This window comes from Pteronotus mesoamericanus, unplaced genomic scaffold, assembly GCF_021234165.1.
Source record: "Pteronotus mesoamericanus isolate MK-2021 breed Mesoamerican mustached bat unplaced genomic scaffold, CSHL_Meso_final scaffold_54, whole genome shotgun sequence".
Lineage (NCBI taxonomy): Eukaryota > Metazoa > Chordata > Mammalia > Chiroptera > Mormoopidae > Pteronotus > Pteronotus mesoamericanus.
In genome coordinates this window covers 64,770,623-64,787,395 of record NW_026555321.1, presented here as the reverse complement: position 1 = coordinate 64,787,395, position 16,773 = coordinate 64,770,623, and the positions used below count along the sequence as shown (strand labels likewise).

Below are 16,773 nucleotides of genomic sequence, written 5' to 3'. Positions count from 1 at the left end.
GTTCATCAGTGAAATTGGCCTGTAGTTTACTTTCTTTTAGGATCTTTGTCTGGTTTTGGGATCGGGGTGATGCTGCCCTCATAGAAAGAGTCAGGGAGTCTTCCCTCCTCTTGGATTTTTTGGAATAGTCTGAGAAGGACAGGGGTTAGCTCTTCCTTAAATGTTTTGTAAAATTCTCCTGGGAAACTGTCTGGCTCTCGGCTTTTGTGTGCTGGGAGTTTCTTGATTACTTCTTCAATTTCCCCAGCTGTTATTGGTCTGTTCAAGCTTTCTGTTTCTACCTCATTCAGTGTTGGAAGATTATCCTTTTAAAAAAATTTGCCCATTTCATCAAGATTTTCAAATTTCTTGGTATATAATTTTTCATAATAGTTTCTGATGATCATTTGTATTTCTGTGGTATCAGTTGCTATTTCTCCTCTTTCATTTCTGATATTATTAATTTGGGTCCACTCCCTTTTTTTCTTGATGAGTCTGCTCAAAGGCTTGCCAATTTTATTTATCTTTTCAAAGAACCAGCTTCTGGATTGGTTGATCCTCTGAATTGTTCTTTTTGTCTCTATGTCATTCAGTTCTGCTCTAATCTTGACTATTTCCTTCCTTCTACTTGCTCTGGGATTTATTTGTTGTTGTTTCTCCAGTTCTTGAAGTTGTAGTGGTAGGTCTTTTATTTGAAATGTTTCTATCTTTTTTAGGTAGGCCGGTATTGCTGTGAACTTCCCTCTAAGGACCGCTTTTGCTCTGTCCCTTAGGTTTTGGACTGTTTTCTGTTCATTTTCATTGGTTTCCAGATATTTTTTGATATCTTCTCTTATCTCATTATTGACCCATTCATTGTTCAATAGTGTACTGTTCAGTCTCCATGAGTTTGCAAGCTTTTGAAGTTTCTCTTTGAGGTTGATTTCGAGTTTCAAGGCCTTGTGGTCCAAGAAAAAGTTTGGTATTATTTCAATTTTCCTGAATTTGCTGAGGCTTGTTTTGTGTCCTATCATGTGGTATCTTTGAAAAACTTCCATGAGCATTTGAGAAGAATTTGTATTTTTCTTCTTTGGTATGTAAGGTTCTATATATGTCAGTTAAGTCTATTTGATTCAGTGTGTCATTCAACACCACAATATGTTTATTAATGTTTTGTTTGCTAGATCTGTCCATTTTTCACAGTGTGGGGTTGAAATCCCCTACTATTACATCTGTAATACATCCTTTTTGAAGTCATCCAACAACTTCCTCATAAACTTTGGGGCTCCTCTATTGGGAGCATATAAGTTTACAATGTTGATGTCTTTTTGATATATTCTTCCTTTAAGTTTTATAACATGCTCCTCTGGGTTTTTCTTTATGGCCTTTGTTTTGAAATCTACTTTGTCTGATACAAGTACGGCAACCCTGGCCTTTTTCTTATACCCATTTTCTTGGAATATTTTTTTCCATCCCTTTACTTTCAATCTGTGTAGGTCTCTTCCTCTGACGTGGGTCTCTTGTAGGTAGCATATGTGTGGGTCATATTTTCTTGTCCATTCAGCTACCCTGTGTCTTTTGATTGGGGCATTTAATCCATTCACATTGAGAGATATTACTGATAGAAACTTAGTCATCTTTTCTCTTTGTACCTGTGTTCCTCTCTGTCTCATTCTTTTCCTTCGTCTGCTTAAACCAGTCCCCTTAACATATCTTGGAGTGCTGGTTTGGTAGAGATGTATTCTTTTAGTCTTCTCTTGTCTGGGAAACTCCGTATTTCCCCTTCTATTTTAATGGAGCGCCTAGGTGGGTAGAGCAGCCTTGGCTGTAGGCCCTTGCTTTTCATGGCTTGAATATTTGTTGCCACTCCCTTCTGGCTTGTAGTGTTTCTGTTGAGAGGTCAGCTCCTAGGCGTATCGGGGTCCCCTTGTATGTTACTTTCTCCTTCTCCCTTGCTGCCTTGAGGATTCTCTCTTTGTCTTTGACAGTTTCCATTTTAATGATGATGTGTTGGAGTGGACCTCTTTGAGTCCCTCTTGAGTGGGGTCCTCCGTGCCTCCTGGATCCATGAGAGCCTTTATCTCCTCAAATTAGGGAAATTTTCCATCATTACTTTTTTGAGGAGGTCTCTATCCCGTGCTCCTCTTCTTCTCCTTCTGGTGTCCCTATTATATGGATATTATTGCGTTTCAGGTTATTCTGCATTTCCCTAAATCCCTCTTCATTCTTTTTGAGTCATTTTTCCATTTCTTGTTCTTTCTGGGAGCTTCTTTCTACCTTGTCCTCCATCTCACTGATTCAATCCTCGGCTTCATCCAGCCTGCTTTGGATTCCTTCTACTGTGTTCTTCATTTCAGAAATGTTATTCTTAATATCCTCTTGTGTCTTCTTGATAGTTTCTATGTCCTTTTCCAGGCTGATAGAGTTTGCTGTAAGATCCTGATAGTTTCTCTGCAGTTTCTCATAGTTCTCTTTGAGCTGGCTGAGCTCATTGAACTTCCTTATAACCATTGTTTTGAATTCAGTATCTGATAGTTCCCTCGCCTCTATTTCATTGAACTCTCTCTGTGGGCAGTCCCCTTTTCCACTCATTTGGGTCGAACTTCTTTTTCTTTCCACTTTTGTGAGAGTCTGTTAAATATTTTTGTCCTTTACTTTTCTTTCTGGGCCTGCCTCTGATGATGTCAGTTGTTGACCCTATAGGACCTTGGGTTGTTTGTTTGAGCCTTCCAGGAGTCAAATGTCTGTGTCTGACTCCTGCTTGGAGAAGCTCTGTTACCCCTTCGGTCGGGGCTGGGCTATATTTTGGGATCTCTCTGCACTCTCACGCGGGCTCCTTCTATTTTTATTTTCATTTGTTCATGAAACCACTAACAGAGAGGTATTGATCCCTTCTAGCTATACCACTACACTGAACATTATGTTCACTTGCAATATAATGTAGCTTTTCTCTATATAAAATTCCAATAAACACACAGTGGATAATTTTCACTAAATAAAATAAATAATGATGCATGGCGCATCCCATAATCTACGAAAAGATGAATTTATGATTTTAATGAATAGCCTGTAATAAAGTTTTAGTTTCAGCTGAGCTTAGTAAGTTTTTATTTTAAATTTTATTTTAATGTGAATTAGTATATTTAGTGAATCATTTTACATGTAGACACTGAGGAGTCTACAAATAAGACTTGATCTATATAAACATACCTTTATGAAAAGAAAAGAAAGACTTTTTAGTCACATGCATTTCAAGCCCTAAGCTCACTGAGCTACTGGAAACTGCAGAAGACTTTTTAATTGCCCAAACAATAGCGCATCTATGGTTCTGGGAATGTCTCTTTTCTTCCACTGTTAGTTTATTTATCATTCTAGTTACTTTTCTATGCATTTGTCAGATTTCAAATTAAGCATCTCCAAGCTTCTTTCCCAGGTTCCCATGAGACAGGTTGCACACAGTGAACATTAGTTTTCTTCAGTTATCTTGATAATACAATTTCAAGTGTTTTTAAAACCATGTATCTGTTCACTATTTCTATATTGACCATTAAAAATGTTATTTTGTGCTTAAAAATTGCAAAGGTTGCAATTTATAGTGTAAAAAAGTATTGATCTAAAGAAAACCCTTTAAAAATATTCAATAGAATATAAACATCAAGGAGATTAAATACCCACAATCCAATTTCCAATTAAAAGTTTTATGAACATTTAAAAAGAAAAAATATATTTATTTTAAATGTTAGCTCATGTCTTTTATTAACCCATATACAATTACTTGTCTTCTGGTTTGTAGAAGCAATAGGTCAGACAACATTTGCCAAAATAATGTCTGTCAAAGTGACTGGCCATAAAAACTCCAGCACCACATTCATCTGAAGGACACTCTCAACGAAGGCAACTGATTTTGCCATTCTCGTTCCACTTTGTAGTATTTCAGGACAGCCAGCTTAACCTTCTTTCTCTTAAGCTTATTCTCCTTGGGAGTGGTATAAGACTTCTTCCATTTCTTAGCATCACCACGAAGTCTCAACACAAGATGAAGAGCAGACATCTTTTGAATGTTGTAGTCAGACAAATTACACCCATCTTCCAGTTGCTTGCCAACAAAGATCAATCTTTGCTGATCAGGAGGAATTCTTTCCTTATTCTGGATCTTGGCCTTACATTTTCTATTGTCTCTGAGGATTCAGCCTCAAGAGTGATGGTCTTCCCCATAAAGATTTTGACCAAAATCTGCATCTTGTCAGTGAGTCCACCTGAGGTGGAGGAAAAGGAAGAAACCATCCTCCCCACCCCATAAACAAAAAACTCCACAATGATCCTTAGGCATGTATGACTTAAACAAAAATTCTAACTGAGTAACAACAATGGAGGTTGACTCCAACATTTAGGACAGCTGTTCTCTAATGCAGAGGAAAGAATATATCATAGTATCAAATGCTCTCTTCTGAAGAAAGAAGTGACTACAGAAAGCTTCCAAACTAACCAGTACTATAGATGTAACCCCAAACAACTCCCCCAGTACTACAAAACAAACATATCAAACTTGATTTTTATTAGAATGTAATTATTTCTTCACTAATAAACTTAAAAAAAAACCCAAACCCAGATTCATAGAGGGAGAGAGAGAGAGAGAGAGAGAGCACAATACAAACAATTATTGGGCTTCATCTTCTGGACAAGAATGCCAAGGTAGTCTCTCTTCATAAAAAGCAATTAAAATTTGAGGACACTTCATATTTGTCTCTTTTGCAAGCACAAAATCTGCCTCATTGGAATCTTTCCACTTCATGAGAAACATGAATTCTCCACTGACGTCTGTGGCACCAATTATTTGTTCAAGATCAAGACCTCTGACAAAGCCTCTTGGTTTATCAGCAGCATCTCTTTGATTTGCTATTATCAGATTCACTGTCAAAGACTTTCTTTTTGTACTATCTTTTTCTTTACCAACTTTTTGAGAATTAAAAAATGCTTCAATTAACTCTGGACAATTTAAATTTTCTTCAGGTTCCCAAGTATCGTCAGCCTCTGTGAATTCCTTCCACTTCAGGAAATATTCCACCTTCCCATTCACTACTTGTTGGTCCAATAATTTTTCCACTACAAATTCTTCAGGCTCTGCCTCTTCAACTTTTTTACTCTTTCCATTCTGTTTCTTTCCCATTTTTTGCAATGTAGTTTTATTGGAGGCGATTTTTTTTCATTTAATTTATTTTCTTTATTTTTTCAAATACATTGGTCTTTGCCTTCCCCCCACCACCTTCCCCTACTCCCTCTTTGCCTCCCTCCCTCAATCCTTCCCCTTTGGTTTTGTCCATGAGACCTTGTTACACATTCCCCAACCCTCCCATTCCCTTCCTTTTCCCTTAGACTTGAAGAGCTATTATTCACCACCTACATGCTGCTCCAGATCCTCCCAAAATCTTTTTTTTTTGATTCCTGAATATGTATTCCAGATTTTCATGTAATTTTTTCTTATAATTTATAATGGAAAAAAGTTTAGCCCTCAACCAGACATTTTTTGTGTGGCACAAATTTACATATTTTTGAAATTTTCAGTGAACATATGCTCTATGTATTGAACATTCACATTTTTAATTATCATAGTATCAGTACAGACTTGATCAAAATAACATAAATACATTTAAAATTATTGCTGAATAACAATAATGAAAAGCTCTAGTAAAAAATAAAAATGTTTCTATTAATTTATATATTCATGATCTAAATTACCTATTTCTAGAATGAAGATGAGGCCTACACTCATATTTTGATATCATTTGTATAGACAAGTGTTCATATACTTAATATAAACAAACAAATGGACTGAATTTATGTTATTGAAATTCACCCATTTTTTATCATCTTTCAAGTTATATTTTTAAACATACTAATAATAGTAATGCAATTAAAGAAAATAGTATAAATATGTGTGTATTTGCATAAACATTTTCTATACATTTATGCTTGTGATCAGTTCTATAACCATACATATGACATTGAAACATGAATTCCCAATCCTCTGATGGATTAGTATCTGGGAAGAAGATGGAACATCGATTAAACTATTTTTAAAATGTGTCTTTATGTACTGTTTGATTTGATAGTTAGAAGTTATTTAACAAAATATATTTAACAAAATGTGGTGGAAATAATGAAACTCAATCCTTATTTATGAAAACTTGGGCCATTATTATCATATGTGTGTGTATGTGTGTGTGTGTGTGTGTGTGTGTGTGTGTGTCTGTGTAGTTACTAAGTTCAAGGGTCTTGGAAATATTTAAATTTATAAAATAGTGCTGTTTTGGAACTGTGTAGCAAGTCATTTCCTATGAAAATTTTAAAAATAAATTAGACTAATTAACAAATACATTATTTCAGTGGTCTATTTTTAATTACAAATTATTTTCCTGAGTTTGTTATTAAGCATAATGTTCCCCCTCTTGAAACCAGGACAAGAGACAGGGTGCTATGTCTTTATTGTTTTCAACAAAGACCTGTCATCTGCCTAACTGTGCATCAAAAAAGTTTTCTGTAGAGCTCTGTTTACTATTTTAGGGTTGACTCAAATTTCTCCAACTTTACTCCTCCAGTACATTGCTATATATTTATACTATATATTTTGCTTTCCAAGAATTCATTAATCTGTGTTTCTGGGGAATAGAAGATATGTAATTTCTTCTATTAAACATCAGGTATAACAAAAACAATGTAGATTTGTGGGGTCTTGATTATGTGCCCCCATTGACTCTCAACAAAGGTTTGTTGAGGCAATGTTACAATCCCCATTTACAGATAGAAAACTTGAAGCATGGAGAAATGGTTAAATGACTTTTTCAAGTTAAACAGCATAATATGGAGACAGGAAGTGCATCCAAACAATTTGATGCCTAAACTCTTCTCTAACAACCTCACTCAGATCCCATTAAAGTCTTGACATGAAGATTAGAAAGAAACAAAAAACAACTACAATTAAAAAAAATACTGGGAACAATATGGTTTCAGCCAATCAGATTTAATAAACATTCCCTATCGTGACACAAAAATGTGGTTTTATTTATAATCTCCAAAGATACAAAGAGCCCTTTTTTTAGAGGTTGTAACAGATTTCTTTATTTACCATGCTGTACATCTGAAACTACAACAGAATAATATTGAATCTAAACTGAAATTGAAAATAAAATATATATAAAAGAAAGAGAAAAAAATGTTCATTAGCCTTTAAGCAAAACCGGTGTATAGTGTTCTCTTATCTGAACCTGTAATCTGGAATTTCTAGTATTAGGAGCTTTACTTCATTTTTTTTTGAGAATTTAAGTTCATTATGGTATAATAACTAAAAGCTAATTAAACTATGTGTACTTCACTTCATATGTAGATGTTTTGTTTACCTTGTGATATTGTGATTTATAATAAGAAATGTGTATTTGGTCTTTTTCCCCATTTTTGGCACAGAGCTCTTAAAACCTCTGGAATTTCTTAAATGAGGAGAGTGATAAGGTATCTTTTGTGATGTTAATAAGGTGACCTCTGGAAAGTCCCTAGATCACTGAACGTTGGGCAGATCACCTGATACACCAACTAAGAGATTAGAAGTTTGGAACTTTCAGTCCTACCCGGCTGACATCCAAGGAAGAGACAGGGGTTGAAGGTTGAGTCAGTCATGATTATGTAATTAAGCCTCCATAAATACCCAGAAGGAAGTTAAGTTCTGTGTTAGAGAGCACATGGAGATTCGGGGAGAGTGGTGTGCCTGGAGAGTGTCTGGAATCCTTTTCTTTTTCACACGCCTGCTTAGGCATCTCATTCATCTGGTAGTTCCTGAGAAGTATCCTTCTGTAATAAGTCAGTGATCTAGTAAATAACGTATTTCTCTGAGTTTGTAAGATGTTCTAATAAATTAATCAAACCCAAGGAGGGCATCCTGGTAACCTCTGATTTATTGCCAGTCAGGGGGAAAGCTGACAACTTGAACCTGTGATTGAACCTTAACTTGTGAAATTTGATGCTTTCTCCAGGTAGATAGGCATCAGAAGGGAGTAAAATTGTAGGACACCCAGCTGGTGTCCAGAAAACTGCTTATTGGGGCTATGGGGAAACCCCCACCACTCAAGTTGGAATTGTTTTCAGAACACAGAAGACCTGCTTCTAATACTATTTAGCCATGATCTTCATATTTGAACACATTATCTTAGATGGTATGGATATTACCTGTGATCCACATTCACCTTTGTCTGTTTCCAGTCTAAAAATGACATATAAATGTGTGCACACATATGTACATATACATGAATACACACACATCTTTTATATAGTAGAATATGGTATGAACAAAGAAGATTTCTTACATAATTAGTTAGGGTTTTATAAGTTTCTAGAGATGGAGTCATCCCCACTTCCTGGTACACAAAGAGAGATGCCCTTGCAATTGGAGATTCCCTTTATGAATGTAAATGTCTCTTACAAAAGGATAGTTTCTCAGTTTTAGAGCTTTCCCTATATTTGCAATTTCTTAAAAATAATTGATTAAAATAATCCTTATGTAAAGAGACATATTTTGGGTAGTAAATTATGCTCCCCTCCACAAGCATCACTCTTTATTAAGTGTCATTATTAAGTAAAATCAGGGTAACTTGAACACAAGCCCTTTGATGTAGTAACAACTGAACTGATAACCAGCACAGCTACTAAGTGGCTAATGGACAGGTCACCTATACAGCAGGATACAGTGGATAAAGAGGTGATTCATATCCCAGGTGGGACAGAGCCAGATGATGAGAGATTTTGTGATGTTATTTTGAATGGTACACAATTTGAAACTTATAAATTATTATTTCTGTAATTTTCCACTTAATATATGTGTACCTTGGTTGATCAAGAGTAACTGAAACCATGGAAAGCAAAATCGTGGACTGGTGGCAAGGGGGTGGGGTGATTACTCTAATTGCCCCTATCTCCACTTCTGTGTCCAGAATGGATTATCTTGATTAAAAAAAAATGATGAAGTTCTCCAACCTGCAAAATGAAGAGAGGAGGCTTAACCCAAATGATGGGTCTAAGAGCAGAGACACACTGCAGCCCCTAATGCAAGAAAGCAAACTATTTATTGTTGTCTATGCTAATGAGAGTTGATAACATGTTTTCTAGGCCAGTAGAGGCATAAAAGTTCTTTGATTTGCCCCAGTAAAGAAAAAAATCTGTAATGACATTTAAAATTAGCATCAAAGAAACTCTTGTGTTTGATCACAAGAGAGAGAGACAAATATCAATTGAGAGAGAAACATAGATTGGTTGTCTCCCATATATGCCTGAACCTGTGATTGTATGTGCCTGGATTGGGGATTGGACCCACAAAGCTTCAATTATGGGATGATGATCTAACCAACTGAGCCACACCAGCCAGGACTAGAGTATTATTGACTACATTCTTTATGCTGCACTTTTCATCCTCATGACTATTCTGTAACAAGCAATCTGTATTTCTCACTACCTTCACTTCTTTCACCTAACCCCTCAATGTACCTCCCATCTGGCAACTATGAAAATGTTCTGTATATATGTGAGTCTGTTTCTGTTCTGCTTGCTCATTAATTTTGTTTTTTTTAGATTCAATTATTGGTAGATATGTACTTATTGACATTTTATTGTTCATATTTTTCTACTTCTTTTCAGTTAGGCTGAATAGGAAGAGGGGGGGTTGAGTGTCATGATTATGTAATTAAGCCTCCATAAATACAGAAGGAAGTTGTTTGTGGGATTCGGGGTTGGAGAGTGTCTGGATCCTTTTCTTTTTCAAACATTAAAGGAGACCCTAAAGGGTCTCCTTTACATCTATTATTACATTTCATGTAATACTGGTTTGGTTGTGATGAATGCCTTTATCTTTTGCCTTCTCTGAGAAGCTTTTTAAATGTCTTTTGATTCTAAGTGATAGCTTTACTAGGTAGACTGACTAGTCTTGGTTGTATGTCCTTGCTTTTCAGCACTTTGAATATTTCTTGTCAATGCCTCCTGGCCTACAAAGTTTCTGTTGAGAAATCAGCTGATGGTTTATGTGATCTCCCTTATAGGTAGCTAACTGCTTTTCTCCTGTTGCTTTTGAGATTCTCTCTTTCTCTTTAACCTCCTCCTGCCTTTAAATTATGATGTGTCTTGGTGTGGACCTCTTTAGGTTCATCTTTTTTTGGCACTTTCTGCATTTCTTGGACTTGTCGTGCCTATTTCTTTCACCAGGGTAGGAAAGTTTTTGTCATTATTTTTTTCACATAGGTTTTTAATTTCTTGTTCTCTCTCTTCTCCTTCCAGCAGCCTTATGATATGAATGTTGGTATGCTTGAAGTTGTCCCGTGGGCTCCTTACACTATCCTCATTTTTTTAATTCTTTTTTTTCTTTTTGCTGTTATAATTAAGTGATTTTTGCTTCCTTATATTCCAGTTCACTGATTTTTATTCTTAACTTCACCAACTCTGCTGACTCCTTGAAAATTATTCTGCATTTCAGTTAGTTTATTCTTAATTTCTGACTGTTTTTAAGGTTTCCATGTCATTTTCATGTTGTTGACATTCTCACTAAGTTCATTGAGCATCCTTATTACCAGTGTTTCAAACTCTGCTTCTAATTGTTTGTCCCCATTTTGTTTAGTTATTTTTCTGAAGTTTTGTTCTGTTCTTTCATTTGGGACCTTTTTTTTTTTTCACCTCTTCACTTTGGTAGTCTCTTTGTGTTGGTTTCTTTGTATTAGGTAAAGCTGCTAAAACTTTAAATTGTTAGCTTCTGCTTCTAATGCAACTGCCTAAAAAAGTTTACAGCTTGAAAACCAAACTAGATCCCTCTTGGAAGACACCTCTTCCTCTTGCCCCTATTATTCCCATGTTTATAAACACACAAGTGTATCTTTAACAGATAATACAAATTTCCCCAAGGGGTATGGTTTTTTCTTTCAGTTTAGAATTTATCCATGTGTACTGTTAAGGAAAACTAAGACCAAAAATAAAGTAATTAAGTTGTAGGATATAGTTTTCTCTTTATCAGCTGTCAGTTTTTCTTAAACCAACTGTACCTTTAGCTAAACCCGTTTCTTACACAAAACTTTATCACTTCCGTTTTGTATCTTCTTAAACAAAAACACAATCATCCACACTTCTTCTGGCAATATGACTGTGTACAATGGTGTAGTGTAAGTGAAGGCAGTCTGGTTTCCTCACTCAGGTGCATCGGTTACTGGAGGGAGCAGCTTCTCATGACCAAAGGAGTCTGATAAAGCAGTGTTCTCACACCCTTGAGCCCAGGTGTGATAAACTGCCCTGTAGCCTTGAGTAGGCTTGCGTGCACAATTCATGCTAGGTTACTTCACTTTCTGGGGCTCAGCTTGCTTTGTTTGGGGTTAGTACTTAAGGGGTAGGAGCTTTGGACAAGGAAGGGAGTCAGGACGCAGACTTGGATAAGGGCTTGTGGCCTGTGTGACTCTCCCGAATAAAAGCATGTCAAGCATTCCCACAGCTCCATGCATTTTCTTCCATCTACCCGAGGCTCGAGTGGACCTGCCCAGGGTAGGGAGGCTACAACACAAGTGGCGTGGTCAGCAGGACGAGTTCCTCGGTAGGGATATGGAGTTCCTGGGCTCCCTTGAGGGCAGTCCTGAGGGGTGGCCTGCTACTGAGAAATGGCACCTGGTAGCATGCCTCCTGGCATCATGGACTCTCCCCGGGAGTGACCAGGTGTCAGTGGCACACCTGACACCATGGAGAAAGCCCTATGGGAGGTTGAGGAGACCCTGGAGTGGTCCAGCAGCCGCGTGGCTACAGGAAGCCCTGGGCTGGGTGTTTCTTTCAGCTTTGAGAGCTGAGATGGAGGCCAAACTTTGTGATACAGCAAAGCTGTGGGAGCTCCAGGGACGAGAGAACTGCCTGGAAACCAGAATTGGTGCCTTGGAAGATGCCCTGCATACAGTAGAACAGTAACGTGACTCCCCAGTGCCTGCCACCACTGATAAGTCGGAGACAGAAGACGATGGCATCAACGTGGAATCAAGTTCCTGGGAAGCCCGCACCATGGTGGCACAAAAGATGAAGTCGCAGCAGCCTATGATACCTGGCAGCCAGCCAGGCAGACCCCTGCAGATCACTGAGTATTTTACATATAGACCTTTAACAGAGGCCGAGTTGGTCGATCTCACGAATCAGTTTTGCCAGTGACCCGGGGAGCCCTTAGTTGCATGGCTCCTGTGCTTGTGGGATCTATGGGTGAATAGTGTCATGTGCACTGATATGGAGATGGAAAAGTCCATCATGACACACCCCTCCCTGTGCCAGTGACTACAGGATAGCCAGAGACACAGTGTGGGGCAGGTCTTACATTCATTGATGGAGTGTGTGAGGGTGGCTATCCATTCTGTCTGGGCAAATGCATGTGCTCTGCTGGACACCATGAGCAGTGGCAGTCCTTTGCAGACTTAGTTCAAATCCTGCAGGAGTTGGGCATGTGCCAGGCTATATTCAATCCTCAAACAATTGATAAGTGTTTTATGGCTGGAATGCTGGACCTAGTACTCCAGTACGCTCCGCACAGACCTCTCCCACTTCCACATCCTTTGGTTCCCTAATGGCTGTTCTCATGCCATATGGCGGTCATCACATAAATGATTTCATGACAATGGTGGCTAGTCTGGGAGAGGTGGAGTCTTGCCACCAGCAAAGGGCTATTTGTCAGGTATCTCAGAGTTCTCTTGCTCTGTGATTGAACAGTACTCCTGTGCAGGTGATCAGAGAGCAAATGTGGTCAGATCTTTTAGGTGCTGGAGTCGACCACACCAAGGTTGACAGAAAGCCAAACGTGTACCTCCCTTGGAGCTCTGGAAAGAGCTGTGAGCTGACCAACACCTCCTGCAGCCCCAGAAGGGTAAGAAACCAGCAGGGAAATCTAGGAGTGCACCCTGAGAGCCCCAAGAAACCCAAGTGATCTGGCTGGAAGATCATCTGGCTACATAAACCCCCCGAGATGAAGAGGGAGATATCCTTTTGACTTTTGACTAGGAAAGAGGCCAAGGGCCCTGTCTTCAGGGGAAAGATGGGGACCACAGGCTGCACATGGAATTGGCTATCCATTGGTCTCCTGCAAATGTTTAGCAGGTGTTGGCCCTTGTAGACACAGGAGCCAAATGTGCTCTTTTACATGGGAATATTGAGAAGTTTTCAGGACCTGACATCTCTATTAATGGTTATTGGGGACAAAGTGTGAGGGTGAAGTCTTTACCGCTCTCTCTGGGTATTGGACATTTGCCTTCCCATGACTACACTGTCTATGTATCCCCTATTCCTAAGTATATCCTGGATATTGACATACTCCAGGGTCTGTGGCTACACACAGCTGCAGGAAAATTATGTTTGCAGGTGCAAGTGAAAAAAACTTCTGTGAGGACATGCTAATCACCCCCCATGCAATTGCCTTCTCCGCAGTGGGTGACTGCAGCGAAGCAATGCTGGTTACTCGAGAGACATGAGAACATTTACTGCTTCTATAGGGGAGTTGGAGAAAGTGGGAATAGTTAGGGCTGTTCATAGCCCCTTTAACTCTCCTGCGTGGCCAGTAAAGAAGCCAGATGGCACGGGGAGAAAGACGTTTGATTACTGGGAACTTAATAAGGTCATTTCCCCACTGCATGCTGCAGTCCCTTCTGTGATGGACTTGATGGACTGACTGACTAATGAACTGGGAACCTACCACTTTGTAGCCGATTTAGCAAATGTTTTTTTTCTCCATCGCTCTAGCTCCGGAGAGTTAGGTCCAGTTTGCCTTCACAGGGGAAGGCCGACAGTCGATCTTCACAGTGCTCCCTCAAAGGCACTTGCACAGCCCGACCATCTGTCACAGGCTTGTGGCAGAGGACCTAGCTAAGTAGCCACAACCTCCAGAAGTACATCTGTTCCATTACATTGATGATGTTTTGCTAACCAATGATTCTCTTGCAAAATGAGAGAAAGCAGTGCCACAAGTGCTGTCCCATCTGAAGTCATGTGGCTGGGCAGTCAACGAAGCCAAGCAGCAAGGGCCTGGATACTCTGTCAAATTCTTGGGGATTGTCTGGTTGGGTAAGACAAAAGTCATCCCTGATGTGGTGACAGATAAAATCCAGGCGTACCCAACCCCTACCACTGTGAAACAGCTCACAGTAGACACTAGATCACTTTTGTGTCTAGTGATCACAAAAAGGTCACTAGACATTTATGATCTTGTTGGGATACTGGAGAGTTTTTGTGCCCCATCTGGCCCAGATAGCCTTCCCCCTGTATGCTCTGGTGAAAAAAGTGGCAAACTGGGACTGGACCCAAACATTGGAACAAACGTTCCAAGGAGCAAAGTGCATCATTTAAGCGCACCCAGGCCTTGCATGCTCTGGATCATGCTACGCCCTGTGAGAAGGATGTGCATGTGACACAGGAAGGGTTTGGGTGGGATTTGTGGCACCTATTGGAAAGGCTACATCAACCCTTGGATTTCTGGTCTCAACTATGGAAGGGAACAGAGATAGGGTACCCCTTGATTGAAAATCACCTAACTGAAGTCTATGTTGCCCTGTTGGCCATGGAGGCTTTAACGGGAACTGCCCCTGTGACAGTCAGGACCATGTATCCCATCACAGGGTGGGTCCTGGACTGCGTAGCCAAGCCTCATAGTGGAACGGCTCAGACACCCACGTTGTATAAGTGAGGGACCTATCTGCAACAAAAGAGTATGCTGTTTACTAGCACCTTACAGGCCAAGCTATACGAAGTGCTAGGTCCGGTCACTTATGTTGATGCAAAATCTACTGTTCTTGTTCCTATGGAAGATATGAAAGCTAGCGCCTTCCACGAAGGGCAGGCACCTATTCCCTCAGATGCTTTGTACACTAATGGGTCCAGCAGGGGTCAGGCTGCCATGTGGACAGCTGTAGCTATTCAACCAGAGACAGACACGATCTGATCCAACATTGGTGTGGGACAGAGCAGTCAGCGGGTAGAACTCTAAGCCATGTGGCTCGTGGCTCCTAATGAGACCCCACCCCGACTATTTGCAGATAGTTGGGCAGTGTACATGGCATACAAATAACTGGATGGTTTTGCACAGGCTCTTGTGGGGGCAAGCTTTGTGGGAAGACTTAAGGGAGTTGGGCCATCAGAAACAAATCACTGTATATCATGCTACAGGACATGCACCTCTTTCTTCCCCTGGGAATGATGAGGTTGACACTCTAGCCAAGGTGCCTGAGGACTGGCTGGAAACAGTACCTGCCAGTCCTCAGGAAGGGACATACCTCAGTGGTTACATTGTCACCTCTTGCATGTCAGACAAAAGACTATGTGATCTACTATCAAAACTTAGGGGTTACCTGTCACTTTGGCAGAAGCACAAGGTGTCTGTGAGACTTGTGTTGTCTGCTCATGGGAGCATCCCTGGAGGCCTGTGGGAACTGCTGGGCAGGTGGTGTGAGGAAGGGTAGCATTGACCCGGTGGCAAGTGGATGTCATTGGGCCCCTGCTCAGTTCAGAGGGATATAAGTATGTTATTACAGATGTGGACACAGCCAAAGAACTCTTAGCTGCTTATCCCGCATAGCATCCAGATCAGAAAGCAGTAATAGCTGCCCTCAAGTGGTTATGTGCTGCTTATTGGCACCCCTTGATCATTGAAAGTGATCAGGGGACACATTTTACTGGAGTCTTGGTACAAGAATGGGCTTGAGGCCTGCAGATTGACTGGAAATTCTATGTGGCCTATCATCCCCACACTGCTGGGATGATTGAGAGGTGTAATGGTCTTTTAAATCAGGGCCTGCGAGCTGTGGCTGCCACCCCCACAGCTCGCAGGGGTGGGTGTCTGAGGGGTTAGACAAACTGTTTATGGACTGTTGTCCAGGCTCTGAATGAGAGGAGCCGGAGTGGGGCGTGGGGGCTGCTCCAGTGGAAGCACTTCTCCGCCTGACTGTAGCTCTTATCCAGATGCAAGTGCAGACTAAGAGTGCCTTGCTGAAACCAGGCATGGGAAAATAGGGAAATATTCTCTTGTTTGCTCTAGAGGATCTGGAGCAAGGGCCAACAGCTACTTGGATTTGGCCCACATGTGTTGGGTGGCTTTTGTTGCTCCTTGGGGACGAGAGGTGGAGAAGGACTTGCAAATAGTGCCCTGGGTTGTGGAGACCTGGCCCCCAAATATAAAAGTGACATATCCAGGGAGAGGAGACCACAAAATATTGCTCCGTGGCACTTTTGTAATTTCTCTCTGGCCTATCATGAGATCTCTCCTGTTGCTGCTAGTAGATGTGGAGCCCCCAGTTGAGGCACGGAAGGTCTGGTATGCATGCTTGGGAAGACCTCCTTTGCCAGCCACCATTCTGTTGGTGGCTGTGTATTACCTGAGGGTTATGAGTTGACCTTGCTGGTGCCTATTACTGCTCTGTCTTTCTGCCCCTAGGGTGCAAAATAACACCTTAGTGGATTGGGTTCATATCTATGCCTCAGTGGCAAATCAATCAGCATACTGCGTTTGGATGGAAATTCAACTTAGCACCTCATCTGGATTTCCATGGCACATTGCTCCTGCTTCCATTACGAATTGGACATGGCTCTGGAACCAGTGAAACAGTGAACAACTGATGTGGGGTGCCACTTGGACTGACATCTATGCTGGAGAAAGGCAGCAGCAGACTGACTCCAGCCATTGACTGGCTACTCTGTATGGGATGGCCCAGGGTGGCTCACAGTTGAAGCCATGGAGCTGGCTGGACCAGCTCCCCTTTGTTTTGAGAACCCCAAAGGACAAGCCCACTTCGGCTG

The 16,773-nt window shown here is 40.5% G+C and overlaps 1 protein-coding gene and 1 pseudogene across 1 annotated transcript; both read right to left on the bottom strand.

Moving 5' to 3' along the window:
• Positions 1-3,729: 3,729 nt before the first annotated feature.
• Positions 3,730-6,426, bottom strand: LOC129088312 (ubiquitin-40S ribosomal protein S27a-like; annotated as a pseudogene).
• On the bottom strand, positions 4,616-5,149 carry LOC129088311 (chromobox protein homolog 3-like). Its single transcript, XM_054595584.1, has one exon. The coding sequence runs from the start codon at positions 5,123-5,125 to the stop codon at positions 4,616-4,618; it is 510 nt and encodes a 169-aa protein (XP_054451559.1). The 5' UTR covers positions 5,126-5,149.
• Positions 6,427-16,773: the final 10,347 nt, after the last annotated feature.

Coding starts and splice junctions, on each gene's coding strand:
- LOC129088311 (XM_054595584.1), bottom strand. CDS start 5,125: ATGGGAAAGAAACAGAATGGAAAGAGTAAAAAAGTTGAAGAGGCAGAG.